The 18854-nt window shown below is 45.0% G+C and overlaps 2 protein-coding genes across 3 annotated transcripts in view; both read left to right on the plus strand.

Moving 5' to 3' along the window:
• The window catches only part of cdk19 (cyclin dependent kinase 19), a 68263-nt gene that overhangs the window by 19003 nt on the left and 30406 nt on the right, over nt 1–18854 (plus strand). For both annotated transcript variants that reach the window (XM_079433087.1, XM_079433088.1), the window contains exon 5: nt 18426–18483. In XM_079433087.1, the coding sequence (XP_079289213.1) occupies nt 18426–18483 (58 nt within the window). The remainder of the gene's footprint in view (nt 1–18425; nt 18484–18854) is intronic.
• LOC306880670 (uncharacterized protein) lies at nt 9572–14434 on the plus strand (the record flags this gene model as incomplete). The annotated part of the gene is made up of 3 exons (XM_079434363.1): nt 9572–10443; nt 13278–13900; nt 14129–14434. Exons 1-3 carry the CDS (start codon nt 9660–9662, stop codon nt 14432–14434), a joined length of 1713 nt encoding a protein of 570 aa, XP_079290489.1. The 5' UTR covers nt 9572–9659.

Consider the following 18854-nt stretch of genomic DNA (forward strand, 5'->3'; position numbering starts at 1 on the left):
GGAACAGCGGAGCATGGAGACGGTGGAGCACAAGAGCGATGGAGAACGGGGATAGGAACACAGGAGCAACTGGTAGGTAGACAAAAGGAAAGTGGGTCAGGTTAGTCAACACAGAAAGTTTGAGACCAGACAGTGAGTGAACAGGAGGAGTGCAGGGATATAGTGCTGCTGATTAGTGCTGACAGGTGGTGGTGATAAGATATCAGGGGATTGAGATCTGGTGAGTGTCGTTGGTGGAGACTGCAGTGACTCTGACAGTACCCCCTCCTCCAGGGGCGGCTCCTGACGCCCTATTACGGCAACGGGGTCGGCCACGGCCTCTGGGTGCGGTATGGTCAGGGTGGTTCTTGTGAAACTCAGCCAGGAGAGAGGGATCCAGCACATCGTCCCCAGTCACCCAGGATCTTTCCTCCGGCCCGTATCCCTCCCAGTCAATAAGATATTCCAGGCGACCACCCCGTCGCCGAGAGTCCAAGATGTTCTGCACCCTGTAGACTAGGGGCTCCTCGACGATATCGGGAGGAGGAGGTACTGCAGGCTCGTCAGGTTCTGTGACAGAGGGAGAGACAGGCTTGAGGAGTGAGACATGGAATGCTGGATGGATACGATACCGTGCATGGAGTTGGAGACGGAAGGTGACCTCATTGATCTGCCTCTCGATGGTAAAGGGACTGATATAGCGGGGATTCAGCTTCCGGCAGGGCAGGCGGAGATGCAGATCCCGGGTGGAGAGCCAGACCTTATCTCCAGGACGATAGACGGGGGTGACAGACCAACAGCATCTGCATAGGTCTTGTGTCTCCGCACTGCCTGCTTGAGTTGGACATGAGCTGAGTCCCAAATTCTTTCACTCGGAAACAGTGGTCGACAGCTGGAATGTCGGAGGGCTCTTCTGTCCAGTGAAACAGCGGGGGTTGGTAGCCGAGTATGCACTGGAAAGGGGTGAGGCCGGTGGTGGTTTGCTTGAGGGAATTTTGTGCGTACTCGGCCCACGGGAGGAAGCGGTTCCAGCTGTGCTGGTTGTCATGACAGTAGGCCCGGAGATATCTCCTGAATCTTCCGCTCAGTCTGGCCGTTAGTCTGGGGGTGATACCCTGAGGAGAGACTGCCGGTGACATCAAGGAGTTTGAAGAATGCCTTCCAGACACAGGAGACAAACTGTGGCCCAAGGTCAGAGTTTAACCCTTGATTAGGGTTAAAGCTAAACTGCAGGACAGTGCCCTCCAGTACCAAGTTTGCCCATCCCTGCTTCAACTCACAAAGAGGCTTCATAAAAGATAAACCCGTTAATTACATAATTATGAATGTCATTTACAAGATGATTAAATATATTTGTTAATATATTTTTTAAATTATAAACAAATGTACAGTATAACAGTGAATGATTTCATAAAAAGAAAGAAAATGTACTTTTATTGGTATTTGCTGCTGTCCGCTCCGGAAGATGCTCGCAGCTTTTATTATTATTTTATTATTACCCCCTGCTCGTCCGGGTGCCAACGGATAGGCACCTAAACTACACTGTAGAGATTGCTGTAAATTTTTCAGTAGCTGGATATATTATTACTGTATTCTCATTTAAAATATTATTCCTGTATTGTCAATATTAGTACTGTTCAGTTTATTTCCTTTTTTTGTGTTATATTGCTGAAATAATGGGGTTGATTCCCAGGGAATGGATAACGATTTAAAAAAACAAAAAACCTTTAACTAGTTTAATTCGGTTGTTACCAGTAATTGAAAATACTGTTTGGGTAGCTTAACGCAATAAAATGTGTACCTAATGCAGCACATGTTGCTTTGGATTAAAGCATCTGGCAAATGCAGGAATGTAAATATAATGTAAAATCAAATGTATTTTGGGTTACCTAATTTCAATAAAATTGGCTGGCCATTTGATTATTCTGCCCCTCATAGTCAGCATCCCTGTTTGAGCTTGGACCAATCTCCTGTAACAGAGTCACAATCCTGTTAGTGTTATTGTAGTTTATGGTCAGTTTATTACAATAACAGAACTTACAGGTTATATTAAAATAAACAAAATTCATAATATTTGTTAGCCAAACTTCCTATATATTGCTAGTCCGTTCCTATACAACCCATTCTGTGGGTAATTGAGCAGCAGCCAGTCTAATTGATACTTGGTCTAATTCGGCTAATATATAACAGCTTACTCACCTGTTGTTACCACCTCTATGATTCAATCACAAGAAAAGACTCCATTACACCTCCTTTGCAGGTGACATTACCAATAGACTAAAACCTGAAAATAAAATAAAAAAGATGTACATAACTGCGCTGTTATGTAACATCTGACATAACCTGCGATAAAAAGGCAATGTAGAATTATTTTGCTTCCCTGATTAATTCCCTGATTGATTCGGTAAACTGACCTTATAACTTAACTTACCAGCTGATGTATTCACCGTAATGATGGCTCCAAAATACACCCCTGACGTTGCAGACGACAAGATCCACAAACTTGAACATAAAAAAAATGAACAACTATAAAAAAATAACAAAAACCAGTGTAGCTCTTCTGATTGGCCGATATCCTCTGATCTCTGAAGAGTGCTCGCCGTTGCCTCTACAGATGCACAAAACATTTTTGCTCCATTTGTCACACAGATATGTGGTGCAAAAGGGAGAGTGCGCGAAACTAGTAATTTGCAAGTGAAAAACAGCATTAAGACTCGTAGCAGCAGATTCAAGCAGTTGTCCTTATGTACTTGTGTTTGTGCTTGAAAAAGCATCTGAGGAAAACAAAATATATATATGTAAGAAAACATTTTACAAGTGTGCAAATCTCATTGCAAGAATTCAGATACTGATCTGTGGATGTACAAAATTCGTCCGGGACTTCAAATTTTTTATGCAGGTGTGTGAATGCGTTTTGCACCATATTCACTGCAGCAATAATAGCAAAACATGTGAGAGTACGAGTTTCTTGATTTGTGATTCGTAGAATAGGATTTGTGTATCTGCAATGAAGGATCCGAGAAGGTGTAACTATTGTGTTGTGTTTGTGGGAGAGAGAAAAAAAATCTACAAGTTTGCGACTTTTGTCTGTGGCTTCAAATTTACTGATACACTTGTGGCTATTCTCTACAACTAGAAATTCTGCTGTCACGGACGCTCAGTTGTTTTGTACAAAATTTACCTTCATATTATAGGCGCTCCACAGGTTCGGCTTCGAGAAGATGCGGGCCCCACGGAGTTTCTCGAGGGCGGCCGGGACCAGGAGAAGAGGATAAGAGAGCTTGACAGTGTGATCATTGAGGGTCCGGTAGTCGATGCAGGGCCGCAAGCCTCCGTCCTTCTTGCCCACGAAGAAGAAGCTCAAGGCCACCGCAGAGGTGGAAGGGCAAATGAACTGTTGTTGTAGAGCCTCCTTGATGTAATCCTCCATCACCTTGCGCTCCGGGATGGACAGAGGGTATACTCGACCCTTGGGGAGTATAGCTCCAGGCAGCAGGTCGATGGCACAATCCCATGGCCGGTGCGGTAGTAACTTAGTGGCTGCCTGTTTGCTGAACACATCCTGGAACGCCAGGTAGTCAGATGGGATCGTTGGAACCTCACGAGATTCGGGGCTCTCCACTAGGGTGGAATGAACTTGGAGCTTCAGTTTACTAACCAGAACTTGATGTGCCCACGCCCGAGCGGTTTTCCCTGTATGGTCTCGATCTTCAGCTCGGCCTGTCTCTGGCGGGGTAAATCAAGCTGTTTTAGGAGGGCTTGTGAGATGAAATTGCCTGAGGATCCCGAGTCCTCGAGGGCGGGTACTGAAATGACGTGGGGTGAGCAGTTGTACCGTTAGCAGTGGTAGGGTAGAGATAGCAGGCTCCAATTGGAGGGTACTCACCGCAGGGCGTGGGAGGCGAGAGGGGCACACCCGAATGAAGTGCCCCAGAACTATGCAGTAGAGGCACAGCCCTGTGGCGAGACGTGGGGATCCGCAGCGGCGGGGTTCGGGAACTCCATCTCCAGTCGTCGGTTCTGGCTTCTGTCAGCAGATAGACACGGAACACAGAGGTAAGTCCAAAACAAACAACAGGTTTATTGAAAAGCAGCAGAGGGGAATGAGATGATCAATAAGTCCGGGTAAGCAGGTGGGGAATGGGAAAGTCTCTTGGGTCTTATCTGAGTGTTAATGTACTTGTTTCTTTATCCAGGGGATCTGGAGGTAACAGTGGAGCGTGGAGCACAGGAGCGATGGAGAACGGGGATAGGACCACTGGGGCAACTGGTAGGTAGACAAAAGGTAAGTGGGTCAGGTTAGTCAACATAGAATGTTTGAGACCAGACAGTGAGTGAACGGGAGGAGTACAGTGATATAGTGCTGCTGATTAGTGCTGACAGGAGGCGGTGATCAGAAATCAGGGGATTGGGATCTGGTGAGTGTCGTTGGTGAAGACTGCGGTGACTGTGGGGACTCTCTGACAAGGAAAACCATTATTGTTCAAATGTAAAATTAAAGAAATATTTGTCAGTGATTACTTTTATTAAAGTAAAATGAATTGCTCATTTGAAATGGAAATCTCCATATTTGATTAGGTACAGTTGATTTACGGACATGCAATATTATGCACTACACAGAAAAGACGGATAAAAGCATCTAAATTATCAAAAATTATATTCTGCATTTTGCGGGGAAGCGTTTTATCTTATTTAAATCATTGGCTACGTTTACAACAATGTATGCAAATGTATTTTATGTAAGGAACTATTTGACAAAGTAAGAAGAAAATAAAGTTGGATTTAGACTGTAGCAGGCTCTTTTTTTTCCTGTGTCTTTTCCAGTAAATCAGTTCTGTTTACATACCTGATCCATGGACTGTATCTTAACTAAACTAAAGTACTTGTGCATTGTTAAGCTGGTGTTAACATTCGTCAAAAGCATCAGCACACGGACTGAGACTGATATGGATTGAATCCAGTGGAAAGTGTCACACACGGATTGTCTCTGCACTGTTATGTAATCCCATCAATCCCTGGTGTGTGTCGATCAATAACATACTTCGTCATTAACCTAGTTGTATATAAGAGAAATAGACAATGTTACAGTGCTCAACAGCTGACTTGGTCAACATGAATTATAAATGTTATTTAACAGGAACAGCAGGATATTCAGTGCTTTTGTATTTATTTAAAAAATATATATATTTTTTACTGCCCTTAGAACAAAACTTGTGTAAGAGTGTTTAAGGGAGAGTTGAATGAAAATTCTGTCATTATTTACCTAACTTCACTGGTAAATATTTTGGTTAGGGAACACTGTACTGCCGGGCAAAGGTAGCAGACCGTAACATCGCTTTTTTGTCAAAATTTAGTTATTGATATTTTTGGGACATTCAAGACATCCTTTATCATGTGCATAAGTATCTTGAGTCAGTTTCGTTGTTTTAATGAGAAAATAATGGGTTGTCTCAACTGTAACTTCGAAAAACCCCGGAGAAACCAAGGCAGAACACCGTATAACACCAGTAATGGCTCTTTCACTTTGTTTGGGGGGGTAACTCAACACTCAAATTGAGTTACGGCGTTCTGCCTTTGTTTAGCCGTGTGTCAAAAGGAAGTTACGGTGCCGGCTTGGTGTTCTCTGCCTTTTTTTTTTACTGTCCATTAAAGTCTGCTGCATTTTAATTTCGGTGTAGACAAACGAATTAGATCGCGATCTACCAAACAGCTCCATATAACAAAGCACTGTAAAGACTAGACACCTTGGCAGCAATACATAATCGTGAATAACCTTTAAAGCTTTTTTTCCCCCTTTTTGTAATGCAGATTATTAACCAGGCTGTCACTTCTAGTTGGATGCGTGTGTACTTGAATGCCATTGCATGTAGCCTGATCAATCATAAAATCAGTACCCTAACAGTTCGCAATTAAATCCATATCCAACCTTTTCTTGTAACCCGATAAAATCAATCCATAGCACTGAACGTCGTCGGAGATGTTTAATTCCCACGCATTTCTGAGCATGCCTGGTTCCTGGCGTTCACATAAATCCACAAATTGTTCTTTTAGGTTAGGCTATTTCATTCAAGTAAATATAAGCAATTATGCTATTTTTATACGTTACTGAGCATAGCAAATAAATTGCTTGCAAAATGGTATCCACTCACTCATGTTTAACTTTTAATCTGCTTGTTACTGTCAAAAAATAAATACATAAATAAATAATACAGTCACATTACTGTATGCAATAGCCAATATGAGAGAGCCCATGATCAGTAGATTTTATACAGGTGTTACTATAACGATTTTGTAAATGGTGATCAGCAATCAAATATTGATAACGTGGAAGTTACTGCCTTTTGCCTTGGTGTGACTTCTCACTTTTTGCAGATAATGCAAAGGCAGAGTACATTAACTTTAAAATAAGGGTAAAAATCAAGTTTGAGCTCACAATTTTTTAATGTAGATAATTTTCATTACTAAAACATCTAATTGCAAAATTTCCAGTGTCCTACCTATAATTAATTTGGCTGGACAAGTAAAAAACTTTATTTTTCTCAGTTTCACACTCTAGCGAGTTAAGGTGTTTTGCCTTTGTAGGGCAGTGTAGTTTCTTATTAGCATGGATATTACTCCCATATTAGCTATTTATTAGTATTTATAAAGAACATATTAATGTCTTATTCTGCATGAACATATTTTAGATCCTTTAATCCGACACCATGCCTAAACTTAACTAACTTATTAACTATTAATAAGCAGCAAATGAGGGGTTTATTGAGGTAAAAACTCTTAAGTTGATAGTGAATATGCGCACATTTACATTTACATTTAGCTGACGCTTTTATCCAAAGCGACTTACAATTGCTATATATGTCAGAGGTCGCACGCCTCTGGAGCAACTAGGGGTGAAGTGTCTTGCTCAGGGACACATTGGTGTCTCACAGTGGATTCGAACCCGGGTCTCTCACACCAAAGGCATGTGTCTTATCCACTGCGCCATCACCACCCCGCGCACCTAATCTAAACATTTTTATTCTATGTTAGTATTTTTATTGTTTTATTTTTTTTCATGCGGCTCTTTTTCATACAGCAGAAGTTGACATTAACTATGTCAAGCTCCAGCATTTAACTTTCAGCTGTAGTTATATGGAAAAGTGATGTTTGTTTTTCTCAGAAAATATAACAGCAAATGGTTTATATAAAGGTGAGTAAATAATTACAGAATTGTTATTTTTGGTTGAACTATTCTTCTAACAGAGGCAGTTATTTTGGTAGAAACTACAAACTTAACCCAACCTTTTGTGTGCGCGCGCGTGTGTGTTCATGTTGTAGTTGCATATGGGTAAGATTAGGGGCAGGTTTTAAAAAATTAAAAAATAATAATCTACTACTGTCTATTTTTGTGTTCAGAAGAAGAAAATAAATGAATGAATTATGCATTTACACTCACCTAAAGGATTATTAGGAACACCTGTTCAATTTCTCATTAATGCAATTATCTAATCAACCAATCACATGGCAGTTGCTTCAATGCATTTAGGGGTGTGGTCCTGGTCAAGACAATCTCCTGAACTCCAAACTGAATGTCAGAATGGGAAAGAAAGGTGATTTAAGCAATTTTGAGCGTGGCATGGTTGTTGGTGCCAGACGGGCCGGTCTGAGTATTTCACAATCTGCTCAGTTACTGGGATTTTCACGCACAACCATTTCTAGGGTTTACAAAGAATGGTGTGAAAAGGGAAAAACATCCAGTATGCGGCAGTCCTGTGGGCGAAAATGCCTTGTTGATGCTAGAGGTCAGAGGAGAATGGGCCGACTGATTCAAGCTGATAGAAGAGCAACTTTGACTGAAATAACCACTCGTTACAACCGAGGTATGCAGCAAAGCATTTGTGAAGCCACAACACGCACAACCTTGAGGCGGATAGGCTACAACAGCAGAAGACCCCACCGGGTACCACTCATCTCCACTACAAATAGGAAAAAGAGGCTACAATTTGCACGAGCTCACCAAAATTGGATGGTTGAAGACTGGAAAAATGTTGCCTGGTCTGATGAGTCTCGATTTCTGTTGAGACATTCAGATGGTAGAGTCAGAATTTGGCGTAAACAGAATGAGAACATGGATCCATCATGCCTTGTTACCACTGTGCAGGCTGGTGGTGGTGGTGTAATGGTGTGGGGGATGTTTTCTTGGCACACTTTAGGCCCCTTAGTGCCAATTGGGCATCGTTTAAATGCCACGGCCTACCTGAGCATTGTTTCTGACCATGTCCATCCCTTTATGACCACCATGTACCCATCCTCTGATGGCTACTTCCAGCAGGATAATGCACCATGTCACAAAGCTCGAATCATTTCAAATTGGTTTCTTGAACATGACAATGAGTTCACTGTACTAAAATGGCCCCCCACAGTCACCAGATCTCAACCCAATAGTGCATCTTTGGGATGTGGTGGAACGGGAGCTTCGTGCCCTGGATGTGCATCCCACAAATCTCCATCAACTGCAAGATGCTATCCTATCAATATGGGCCAACATTTCTAAAGAATGCTTTCAGCACCTTGTTGAATCAATGCCACGTAGAATTAAGGCAGTTCTGAAGGCGAAAGGGGGTCAAGCACAGTATTAGTATGGTGTTCCTAATAATCCTTTAGGTGAGTGTATATAGCGCATTATTGTGTATCGCTGTACACCCAAAGCGCTTTGCAATCATGCATAAACAAAATGCATTTACAAAAATGCATAAAAGCTTGGAATGGCATGAGGGTTACGAAATCAAACAGAATTTTCATTTTTTGGGTGAACTATTCCTGAAGTTTTGCCTACGCTATGTCACACTGACTGTATTTCATTTCAGTATGTGTAATATGCTAGATACGCATTTGTTTTTACATTATTGTACAGGCATGACTAGTGTCTGCATTCAGTGATATTATGTCAATGTTAACATAAAAGTAAGTATTATTTTTTGCTTTGCTTTTCAACATTGAGGCCTGCAGTTTTACAATGGAAAGACTTCACATTTGTTGAAGTGAATTCTAGTGAATGAATAAATGACAGCAATTTTGAGATTACAGTATTGTTGAGTGAATTACAGAAACCTTATGGTTGCTGTTCCCATAGCAACATACCCTCATTAAGGCTCATAGAAACTCAAGCGTCTCAGAATAATTAGAAGACATCATTGTCACGGTATATTAATCTACTGCCTCCTTCATGTCTTGTGTATCATTGTCTGTGTATTGTGTGCGAGTGGGCGTGTCCCTCGCTCCGTGATCAGCGCGCCAGCTGATCTCAATTCCCACACCAGCTGCTGCCAATTCACTCAGCTATAAAGCCTCACTAAATCTTCTCTCCCTTGTCAGATCGTTGAATGTTCCTGGATGTGTTGGATGTGCCCCAGTCAGTGTTTCTTCGTGTACCTTTGTCTTCCTGTTCGTGTTCAAGTGTGTCAGAAGTCTTCGTCCCACCCGGATCATCACCTGCACTGGATTCATCCCCGACACTCTTCACCTGCACTGGATTCATCACCGACACTCTCCACCTGCACGCTGTTCATCTGGTCCCTGCGCCACGACATCATCCGAGAGACTGTTGTCTGTATTGTGCTGTGTAATCTGACTATTAAATATAACTTCACCTGCATCTTTGCTTCCGCCTCAGTTCCGTGACAGAACGATCTGACCAGAGAATGGAAGCAGCAGGCGGATCATCCTCGCCTCTGGAGGACTTCCTCAGAGCCAGCGTCTCTCGGATGGATGCCCAGGAGAAGAGCATGAAGGAGTCCGGGCTGGCGATTCATGCTCTTATGGCGCAGGTGTCCGAGCTCACCCAGAAAATGGAACATCTGCAAATCTCTGCTGCGCCACCCACACCGCCAGCTCCCCTCATACCACCAGAGAGCGTCTCCCAGCCAGAGCCCCGCCTACCAGCTCCGGAAAGGTATAGTGGTGAGCCGAACTATTGCAGAGCATTTCTTACGCATTGTTCTATGCATTTTGCTCTGCAGCCTAGGACCTACGCCAACGAACAGAGCAGGGTGGCGTTCGTGCTCACCCTTCTGACTGGGAGAGCAGCACTATGGGGAACGGCGGTGTGGGAGAACCAGGATCCATGCTGTACCTCGTTTCAGACACTCTCCGCCGAGATGAAAGGAGTCTTTGACCGCGCGGCCGCGGGAAAGGAGGCGGCCCGGATCCTCGCGGATCTGAGACAAGGGGAGAGATCGGTAGCGGATTACTCCATCGAGTTCCGGACCTTGGCGGCAGAGTGTCAGTGGAACGAGGAGGCGCAGTGGGATATGTTCCTGCATGGGCTGGCTGACCGCGTCCAGAGGGAGATCTATATGCTGGATTTACCCACCACCCTGAATGGGCTGATCGAACTGGCTCTTCGGGTGGACTCCCGACTCTCGCGAGTTGAACGGCGGAGGGTTCCTACTCGATTTCCGGAGGAGACGCCGACACTCAGAGCCAGTGACAGGGACGTGGTCAGCCCCGTCTACGATCCCGAGCCCATGCAGGTCGGGCGAGCTCGGCTGTCTCGGGAGGAGAAGGAGAGGCGGAGGTCCCAGGGCCTTTGCCTTTACTGTGGTACGGCGGGACATTTCGCATACAACTGCCCAGTAAAAGGCCAAGCCCGGCAGTGAATCTGAGGCTACTGTCGGGTGGGATTTCCGCTGAAAAGACCTCATTTACATCTACACTCCTCCCGGTAAGACTAAGGTGGACAGCACACACTCACGACGGTCAAGCACTATTGGACTCTGGGGCAGAAGGTAATTTTATGGACCACAAGTTTGCTCTCCGGATTCAGGTTCCCCTCCTACCCCTCACTCATACCATCTCAGTCCACGCCCTCAATGGCCAAACCTTGCCTACCATTTCCTTCACCACTGGACCCATCACACTCATTGTATCTGGCAATCACACTGAAATCATCTCATTCTACATTCTGGACTCCCCCCTGGCACCCATTGTTTTAGGACACCCCTGGCTTACCAAGCACAACCCCAGGATAGATTGGCAGCAGAAATCTGTATCGGAATGGAGCACTAAATGTCATGAGTCTTGTCTTGTGTCTGCTTGTCCGTCTGTTTCTGTTTCCACTTTGCAGGAGGAGGCAGGGGATTTGTCTAACGTGCCCACGGAGTATCTAGACCTGAAGGAGGTGTTCAGTAAGTCTCGTGCTGCTTCTCTCCCTCCACATCGTCCCTATGACTGTGCCATAGAGTTATTGCCAGGTACGTCTCCGCCTAAGGGCAAATTATATTCAATTTCTGTTCCAGAGAGAGAGGTTATGGAGAAATATATTTCTGATTCTCTAGCAGCGGGGTTCATCCGGCCCTCCTCTTCTCCCGCGGGGGCGGGGTTCTTTTTTGTGGGGAAGAAGGACGGATCACTGCGACCTTGCATTGACTACCGAGGGTTGAACAGCATCACGGTAAAGAATACCTATCCTTTGCCGCTGATGTCTTCAGCTTTCGAGAGGTTGCAGGGAGCGTCGATCTTCACTAAATTGGACTTACATAACGCTTATCATTTGGTCCGCATCAGGAGGGGGGACGAATGGAAGACTGCTTTTAACACCCCCAGGGGGCACTTTGAATACTTGGTCATGCCCTTCGGGCTGTCCAACTCCCCGGCAGTCTTCCAGGCACTCGTCAACGACGTGCTGCGAGATATGGTCGATCAATTCATATATGTTTACCTGGATGACATATTGATTTTTTCTTCTTCTCTCCAGGAGCACGTGCAGCACGTTCGACGAGTGCTTCAGAGGCTGTTAGAGAATGGGCTTTTTGTCAAGGCGGAGAAATGCGCTTTTCATGCACAGTCGGTTCCTTTCCTAGGGTACATTGTGTCGTCTGAGGGAGTGCGCATGGACCCTGACAAGGTTAAGGCTGTGGTGGATTGGCCAAGCCCAGACTCCCGCAAGGCCCTGCAGAGGTTTCTGGGGTTCGCCAATTTTTACCGGCGGTTTATTCGCAATTTCAGCCAACTAGCCTCTCCTCTGACCGCCTTGACCTCCCCCAGAACTACGTTCAGGTGGTCAAACGCAGCTGAGGCTGCGTTTGCCAAACTGAAGGACCGCTTTGTTTCAGCCCCCATCTTAATTACCCCTGATCCATCACGTCAGTTCGTGGTGGAGGTCGATGCGTCAGAGGTGGGGGTAGGTGCAGTGCTATCCCAGCGCTCTCCGGCAGACGACAGAATGCATCCATGCGCGTTTTTGTCCCACCGTTTGTCCCCTGCCGAGAGTAATTATGACATTGGTAACAGAGAGTTGTTGGCAGTCAAGCTAGCATTGGAAGAATGGCGCCACTGGTTGGAAGGGTCGGGGGTACCTTTCATCGTATGGACCGATCACAAGAATTTAGAATACATTAAAACTGCCAAAAGATTGAACTCTAGGCAGGCTCGGTGGGCACTTTTTTTCGGACGTTTTGACTTCACTCTCTCGTACCGCCCGGGCTCCAAGAACATCAAGCCCGATTCTTTATCACGCATTTTTGACCGTTCCGATCGCCCGTCTACTCCCGAGTGTATTTTTCCGGAGACCCTTATCATCTCCGCACTCACATGGGAGGTCGAATCGAAGGTCAAGACGGCCTTGCAAGGGGTAACGCCTCCGGTCGGTTGCCCACCGAACCGGTTATTTGTGCCAGAGGGATTACGGTCCGACGTTATTCAGTGGGGTCATTGTTCCAGTGTGGCTTGTCATCCAGGAGTCAGTCGCACTACATCTTTAGTCAAGCAACGATTTTGGTGGCCACTTATGGCTCGCGATGTTCACAGTTTTGTTTTGGCTTGCTCAGTTTGTGCCACTGGTAAGACTTCCAATAGACCCCCAGATGGGCTCCTTCAACCGCTGCCGGTCCCTTCGAGACCCTGGTCCCATATCGCTCTAGATTTTGTCACCGCCCTCCCACCCTCTCAGGGTAACACGGTAGTTTTGACCGTGGTGGACCGATTCTCGAAGGCGGCCCACTTTATTCCCTTGCCCAAATTACCCTCAGCCAAGGAGACAGCGGTAACAGTCGTTGACCACGTCTTTCGGTTACATGGCCTCCCGACGGACGTGGTTTCCGACAGAGGTCCCCAATTTGTGTCCAAATTTTGGCGAGAGTTTTGTAAATTGCTGGGTGCTACTGTTAGTCTGTCCTCAGGGTTTCATCCCCAGAGCAATGGTCAAACCGAGAGAGCCAACCAGGATTTGGAGAGAACGTTGCGATGTCTGGTCTCCAAGAATCCTTCCTCATGGAGCCAACAACTGTCAATGGTGGAGTACGCCCACAATTCGTTGCCAGTGTCATCTACGGGCCTATCTCCGTTTGAAGGTAGTATAGGTTACCAGCCACCAATTTTTCCTAGTCTGGAATCCGAGGTCGCGGTCCCCTCCGCTCACGCCTTTGTCCAGAGGTGTCATCGCACTTGGACTAGAGCCCGCGAGACTCTACTCCAAGTGGGAGCGCGCACCAAGGCCAAGGCCGATCGCCACCGGTCTAGACCTCCCGTATATGTCGTCGGTTCCAAAGTGTGGCTTTCTACCAAGAACATTCCTCTCCGCTCCGTTTCTAATAAACTTGCTCCCAAATTCATTGGCCCGTTTGCTGTCACTAAAATCATTAGTCCGGTGGCAGTTCGCCTCAATCTTCCTCCAGTGTACAGGAGAATTCATCCCGTCTTCCATGTGTCCAAAATTAAACCCGTTTTTTATTCCCGCATTAATCCGCCAGCCCCGGTTCCCCCACCGCCGCGACTCGTAGAAGGGGAACCTGCTTATTCGGTCGATCGTATTCTGGACTCTAGGCGGAGGGGACGCGGATTCCAGTACTTGGTGGACTGGGAAGGTTACGGTCCGGAGGAGAGAAGTTGGGTGCCTGCTAGAGACATTCTGGATCACTCCCTTATCGATGATTACAATCGACAGGTAAGGGAGTCTGGGGACGCCAGGAGGCGTTCCTAGGAGGGAGGGTACTGTCACGGTATATTAATCTACTGCCTCCTTCATGTCTTGTGTATCATTGTCTGTGTATTGTGTGCGAGTGGGCGTGTCCCTCGCTCCGTGATCAGCGCGCCAGCTGATCTCAATTCCCACACCAGCTGCTGCCAATTCACTCAGCTATAAAGCCTCACTAAATCTTCTCTCCCTTGTCAGATCGTTGAATGTTCCTGGATGTGTTGGATGTGCCCCAGTCAGTGTTTCTTCGTGTACCTTTGTCTTCCTGTTCGTGTTCAAGTGTGTCAGAAGTCTTCGTCCCACCCGGATCATCACCTGCACTGGATTCATCCCCGACACTCTTCACCTGCACTGGATTCATCACCGACACTCTCCACCTGCACGCTGTTCATCTGGTCCCTGCGCCACGACATCATCCGAGAGACTGTTGTCTGTATTGTGCTGTGTAATCTGACTATTAAATATAACTTCACCTGCATCTTTGCTTCCGCCTCAGTTCCGTGACAATCATTACTTACTGATACAACAGCCAGTCACCCACAATCGCATACAGATCCATGACGTCTCTGTGTTTCTGTCGGTCCGCTGCATTTCATTGTCCCTTTATAAGCAACAACATTTTGTAAAGCATGAAATGTGTGTATTAGTGGCATCAAATTCGATTGTGAATAAAATAGGTTCCAAACATACAGAATCCAGTAGACATAAAATAAAATATTTGTAATCTTGAGAAAACAAGACAAAAAACTTAGTCTGTGCAGTTTGGAAAACTAATTATTTTTGCAGTTCTGTTTGCTGCCGCTTAAAGCTGTAGTCTACGATGTTGAAAATCAGTCGAGAAAGCCAGAATTTTTAAAAAACTCATCCCGCCCCTCCACACGCACACCCCTCCCCTCTGTGCTACTTGATCCCTCCCACCGGGAAACAACCTGAACAACGTCACTCAGTCAAGCAGGAGTAAACATGGAAAATAGCTCAGAGGCACACGTTTGAGGTCACGCACACGCAAGATTAGCAACACATGCAATGTTCTATCGGCTCGAACAGAAAACCGCTAACGTTAGGCCTACTGAAATAGTCAAGCACTTCAAGAAATATAATTACTTTGACCCGTGATAGGCGATGCTGAACGGCTAACATTCCAATGCCGACCGGTAGCATGATCATGTTGTCAGACTGATAAAAAGCTATTTATGTAATACACCACACCATAAAAGTATAAATAAATGCTTACCTGCTCAACAAAAAGTCAGCCATGTCAGCGTCGGTTTTAAGTCCAAGGTTTCTCTGAAGCTTCCTCCAACGGGCAATGGTGGACCCTATATTGATTCGGCTTTGAGTCTGGCGTTCTTCACATTTTTTTTTTAATCTCTGCTCTTTCCTCAATTGACTTTCTCTTTCTTCCAACCTTGACTGTTGGGGCGAGCAGGGGCCGCTTGCTGCTGTCTGTTTGTTGGTTTTTCTCCATTGCTGAGTTGATGCTGCCTACTTTCGCGCGAAATTTCATGTCGCAGGATGGGGCGGGGTGGGGTGCGGTGGGTGGAGACGCGAGTGGAGCAGGGGATTGGATGAGAGCAGTTAACCAATGTAAGCTGTCCGGCCGGACAGCTTACATTGGTCAATTTCTCTGCGGGTGTACACCCAATAGAGTGAATGGATTTTTTTCATTCTTTTTTCTCTTCATATTATTAGGATTGTACTGTAGAACCATAACCAGCATCTAAACGAGGTTATTAATAATGAACAATCTTTGAAATCATAGACCATAGCTTTAAACTAAATAAACCTCAAAATACAAACCATTTGTTATGAGTAGAAAGATAGTATGCTTTATTAAATTTATAAAGGGTTTTTTAAGTTTCATGCAATTAAAATTACTTGTTTTCTCTGGCATCTGGTACGTTCACTTCAGCGTGGCTTTCAGAAATATTAACACCCAGTAACAGCAGGGAAATTAATATTATGAGATGCGTTTAGAAGAGCGATAACTCAGCACCTGCCACAGCTTTCCTGTGAGACAGAATATTTCCATAAACAAAGTGACTATCATGAATGTATGGTTCATGCAGGTGTGAACAGATATACAGTACTGCATCATTACTGCAGTCTTCAGTGTCACGTGATCCTTCAGAAATCATTCTAAGATGCTGATTTGCTGCTCAAGAAATATTTCTGATTATTATCAATGTTGAAAACAATTATGCTGCCCAATATTTATGCAGACACCATCAGGGCTTGACATTAACTTTTTTGCTCACCAGCCACTGTTTCTAGTGGTTTTCCAAAATTACTAGCCACTACTAGCATTTTCACTGGCCATAATTTTGTTATTGGGAAATTACGTTTTATATGATTAAAGTTACTGCATACTAAAATTTATTTAAATTGATTTTTTCCCCCGTCTATTTAAAGGCCATTTTTCCCTAACCGTATTAAATGCATACATCATCTCTATCTTTGCATATCAAATTCTTACATTTTATTGATAACTTCACTTAATATAATAAGACACTATACAGCTGTTACCAGTCCAATGAAATCAGTATTAACAAAACCGATCTTTCCACTGCAGAAGAAACCGAAGCAGCTGAAGTGGCATTTAGATGCATTTACACAGACAATTTAATGAAGCTGACATATAGCATGAATGCATTTACACTGCACAGTTATAGCAGCATAAATAAGGTTATCAGCTTGGCGTTTTAAATCATTTTTTTTTTATATCCAAAAATGAAATGTTGGGAAAAAATGCAAAGTAAAGGTAGGCCTACTTTTAAATATAAAAATAAACCACCGATAGGTGGCAGCAAGTGACTGTCTTAATGAATGAGGCATTGAGTCAAACGTTTCGTTCAGACGGCTGATTCATTCAAAAATGAAGCAAGTGCCTGTCTTTGTGAATGGACCACTGAATCATTGACTCAAAAATGCTGAATCACTCAGTAGCTGTTATGAACGCTCCTCCAAGAGATACGGGAGACAGTGGGTGAATGGAAAACAGACCTTTAATCAGTCAAGGGATTCAGAATACAAGAAAACTATACATCCATATAATAATCACATAACTTTAAGACACGACAAACCAGACTAAGGAACTCAAGGGTTATAAAGAACAGGGAACAAAGGAGCAAACGAGATAATTAACATAAGACAGGTGAACTGAATGATAATTAACTAAACTAGGACAGGAAATGCCAAATAAGGACAAAAAAGAAACTAGGCAGAAACCAAACCGTGACAGATATCGCCCCCCTCCCGGAAGGTGCGTCCTGCACCATAACAGTCACATCGGGTAGGGGGGGGGGTGTGGTCGCCCGGGAAGCTGGAGCAGGGCCAGGACAGGGAGGAGACAAGGGAAGCCTCCAGGGCGGATCAGGAGACTCGGGAGGCCATGGCGGGACTGGAGACTCGGGAGGCCATGGCGGGACTGGAGACTCGGGAGGCCATGGCGGATCAGGGAGCTCCGTGGCCTTGGCCCTTGGCCTGGCCACACAGGCCGTGACTATATGGCCCCCCAAAAAAAAAATTCTTGGGGAAGTTCCCCTCTGGGAGCCATTGAGGAGGAGTGGGTTCTGTGGGGCGCTCTGGAGGGGCGGGCACTTGAGGGCGCTCTGGAGGAGCGTATTCTTTGGGGCGCTCAGTCAGCGCAGAGCTGGGCGGAACCAGCGGAGACGCAGGAGAGCTGGACGGAACCAGCGGAGAGGCAGGAGAGCACTTGCAAGGAGCAGGCACTGGAGGGCACTTGCGTTTCTCAGATGGGCTTGTCATATACTCAGGCGGCGGGCTTGCCATATTCTCAGGCGGCGGGCTTGCCATATTCTCAGGCGGCGGGCTTGCCATATTCTCAGGCGGCGGGCTTGATTTACCCGCGAACGGCGGGCTTGGTTTCCCCGCGGACGGCGGGGGCACTGACTTCACCGCGAACGGCGTTGGGCTGAGGACCATGTAGATGTTATGTGGATAGTTGGGGCTGGGCAGGCATTTCAGACCATTGGTGTGGTATGTGGGGGTTCTTGGCATGGCATGAGCTGGTGTGACATGCTGTGCTTCAGAGGAGACTGGGCAGCGAGACAGGAATGCTTTCCTCTCAACCACTTCAAACTCAGAAAACTCAGATGCTAAAAATTCAGCTTTGATCACAGAAATAAATTGCATTTGAACATATATTTAAATAGAAAATATTTCTTTCAAATTGTAAATATATTTTGTAATATTACTGTTCATTGTATTTTGATCAAACAAATGCAGGCTTGGTGAACAGAAACAACTTCATTAAAAACATTTAAAAAGTACTGTACAGAGGTGATGATTAATCAAGTCTGAACTACCCTAATTTTGAAAACCTCTGTACTGATCTAGAATTATTCTGATTATTCTGAAGATTTTATAAAAAAATTGCACATCCATTAGTTGAGGATGTTTTACCATAGCACCAAAGCATTACATTCTGAGATAAGCAGATAATTTGTGGTTATTTGTGATCTTTGTCTTTCAGAAACCTGCCAATATCCTGGTCATGGGGGAAGGCCCAGAGCGAGGAAGAGTCAAAATTGGTAAAATACCATACTGACTTTGGCATCGTATTGCAATATAATAATCAAGATTTCCTCAACTGAAAATGTTTTTTTATTGAAGTTGCAAATTATTAAGGAAGAGATATTATGTAATTCTGCTGAACCTTTTTTGGTCGACTCGTTTTCTTTTTAGGTGATATTGTCAAGGTTAAGCGGCTGTAGGGTCAGTCTGAGCAAATGTGAAGCCATTGTCTTATATAAGACACTATTCTGGGTGATGACTGTTCAGGGCTGTGGGCACTATTTTTACCAGCCTGTGGAATTTGTTATTGTGTTATTGTGTTAAGTTACACTGTGGCTTTCAGTGTTATCTTGACTCACTTGAGTATTGGCACCACATCATGTAAGCA

Source organism: Barbus barbus (genome assembly GCF_936440315.1).
Source record: "Barbus barbus genome assembly, chromosome: 14".
In the NCBI taxonomy this organism is placed as follows: domain Eukaryota; kingdom Metazoa; phylum Chordata; class Actinopteri; order Cypriniformes; family Cyprinidae; genus Barbus; species Barbus barbus.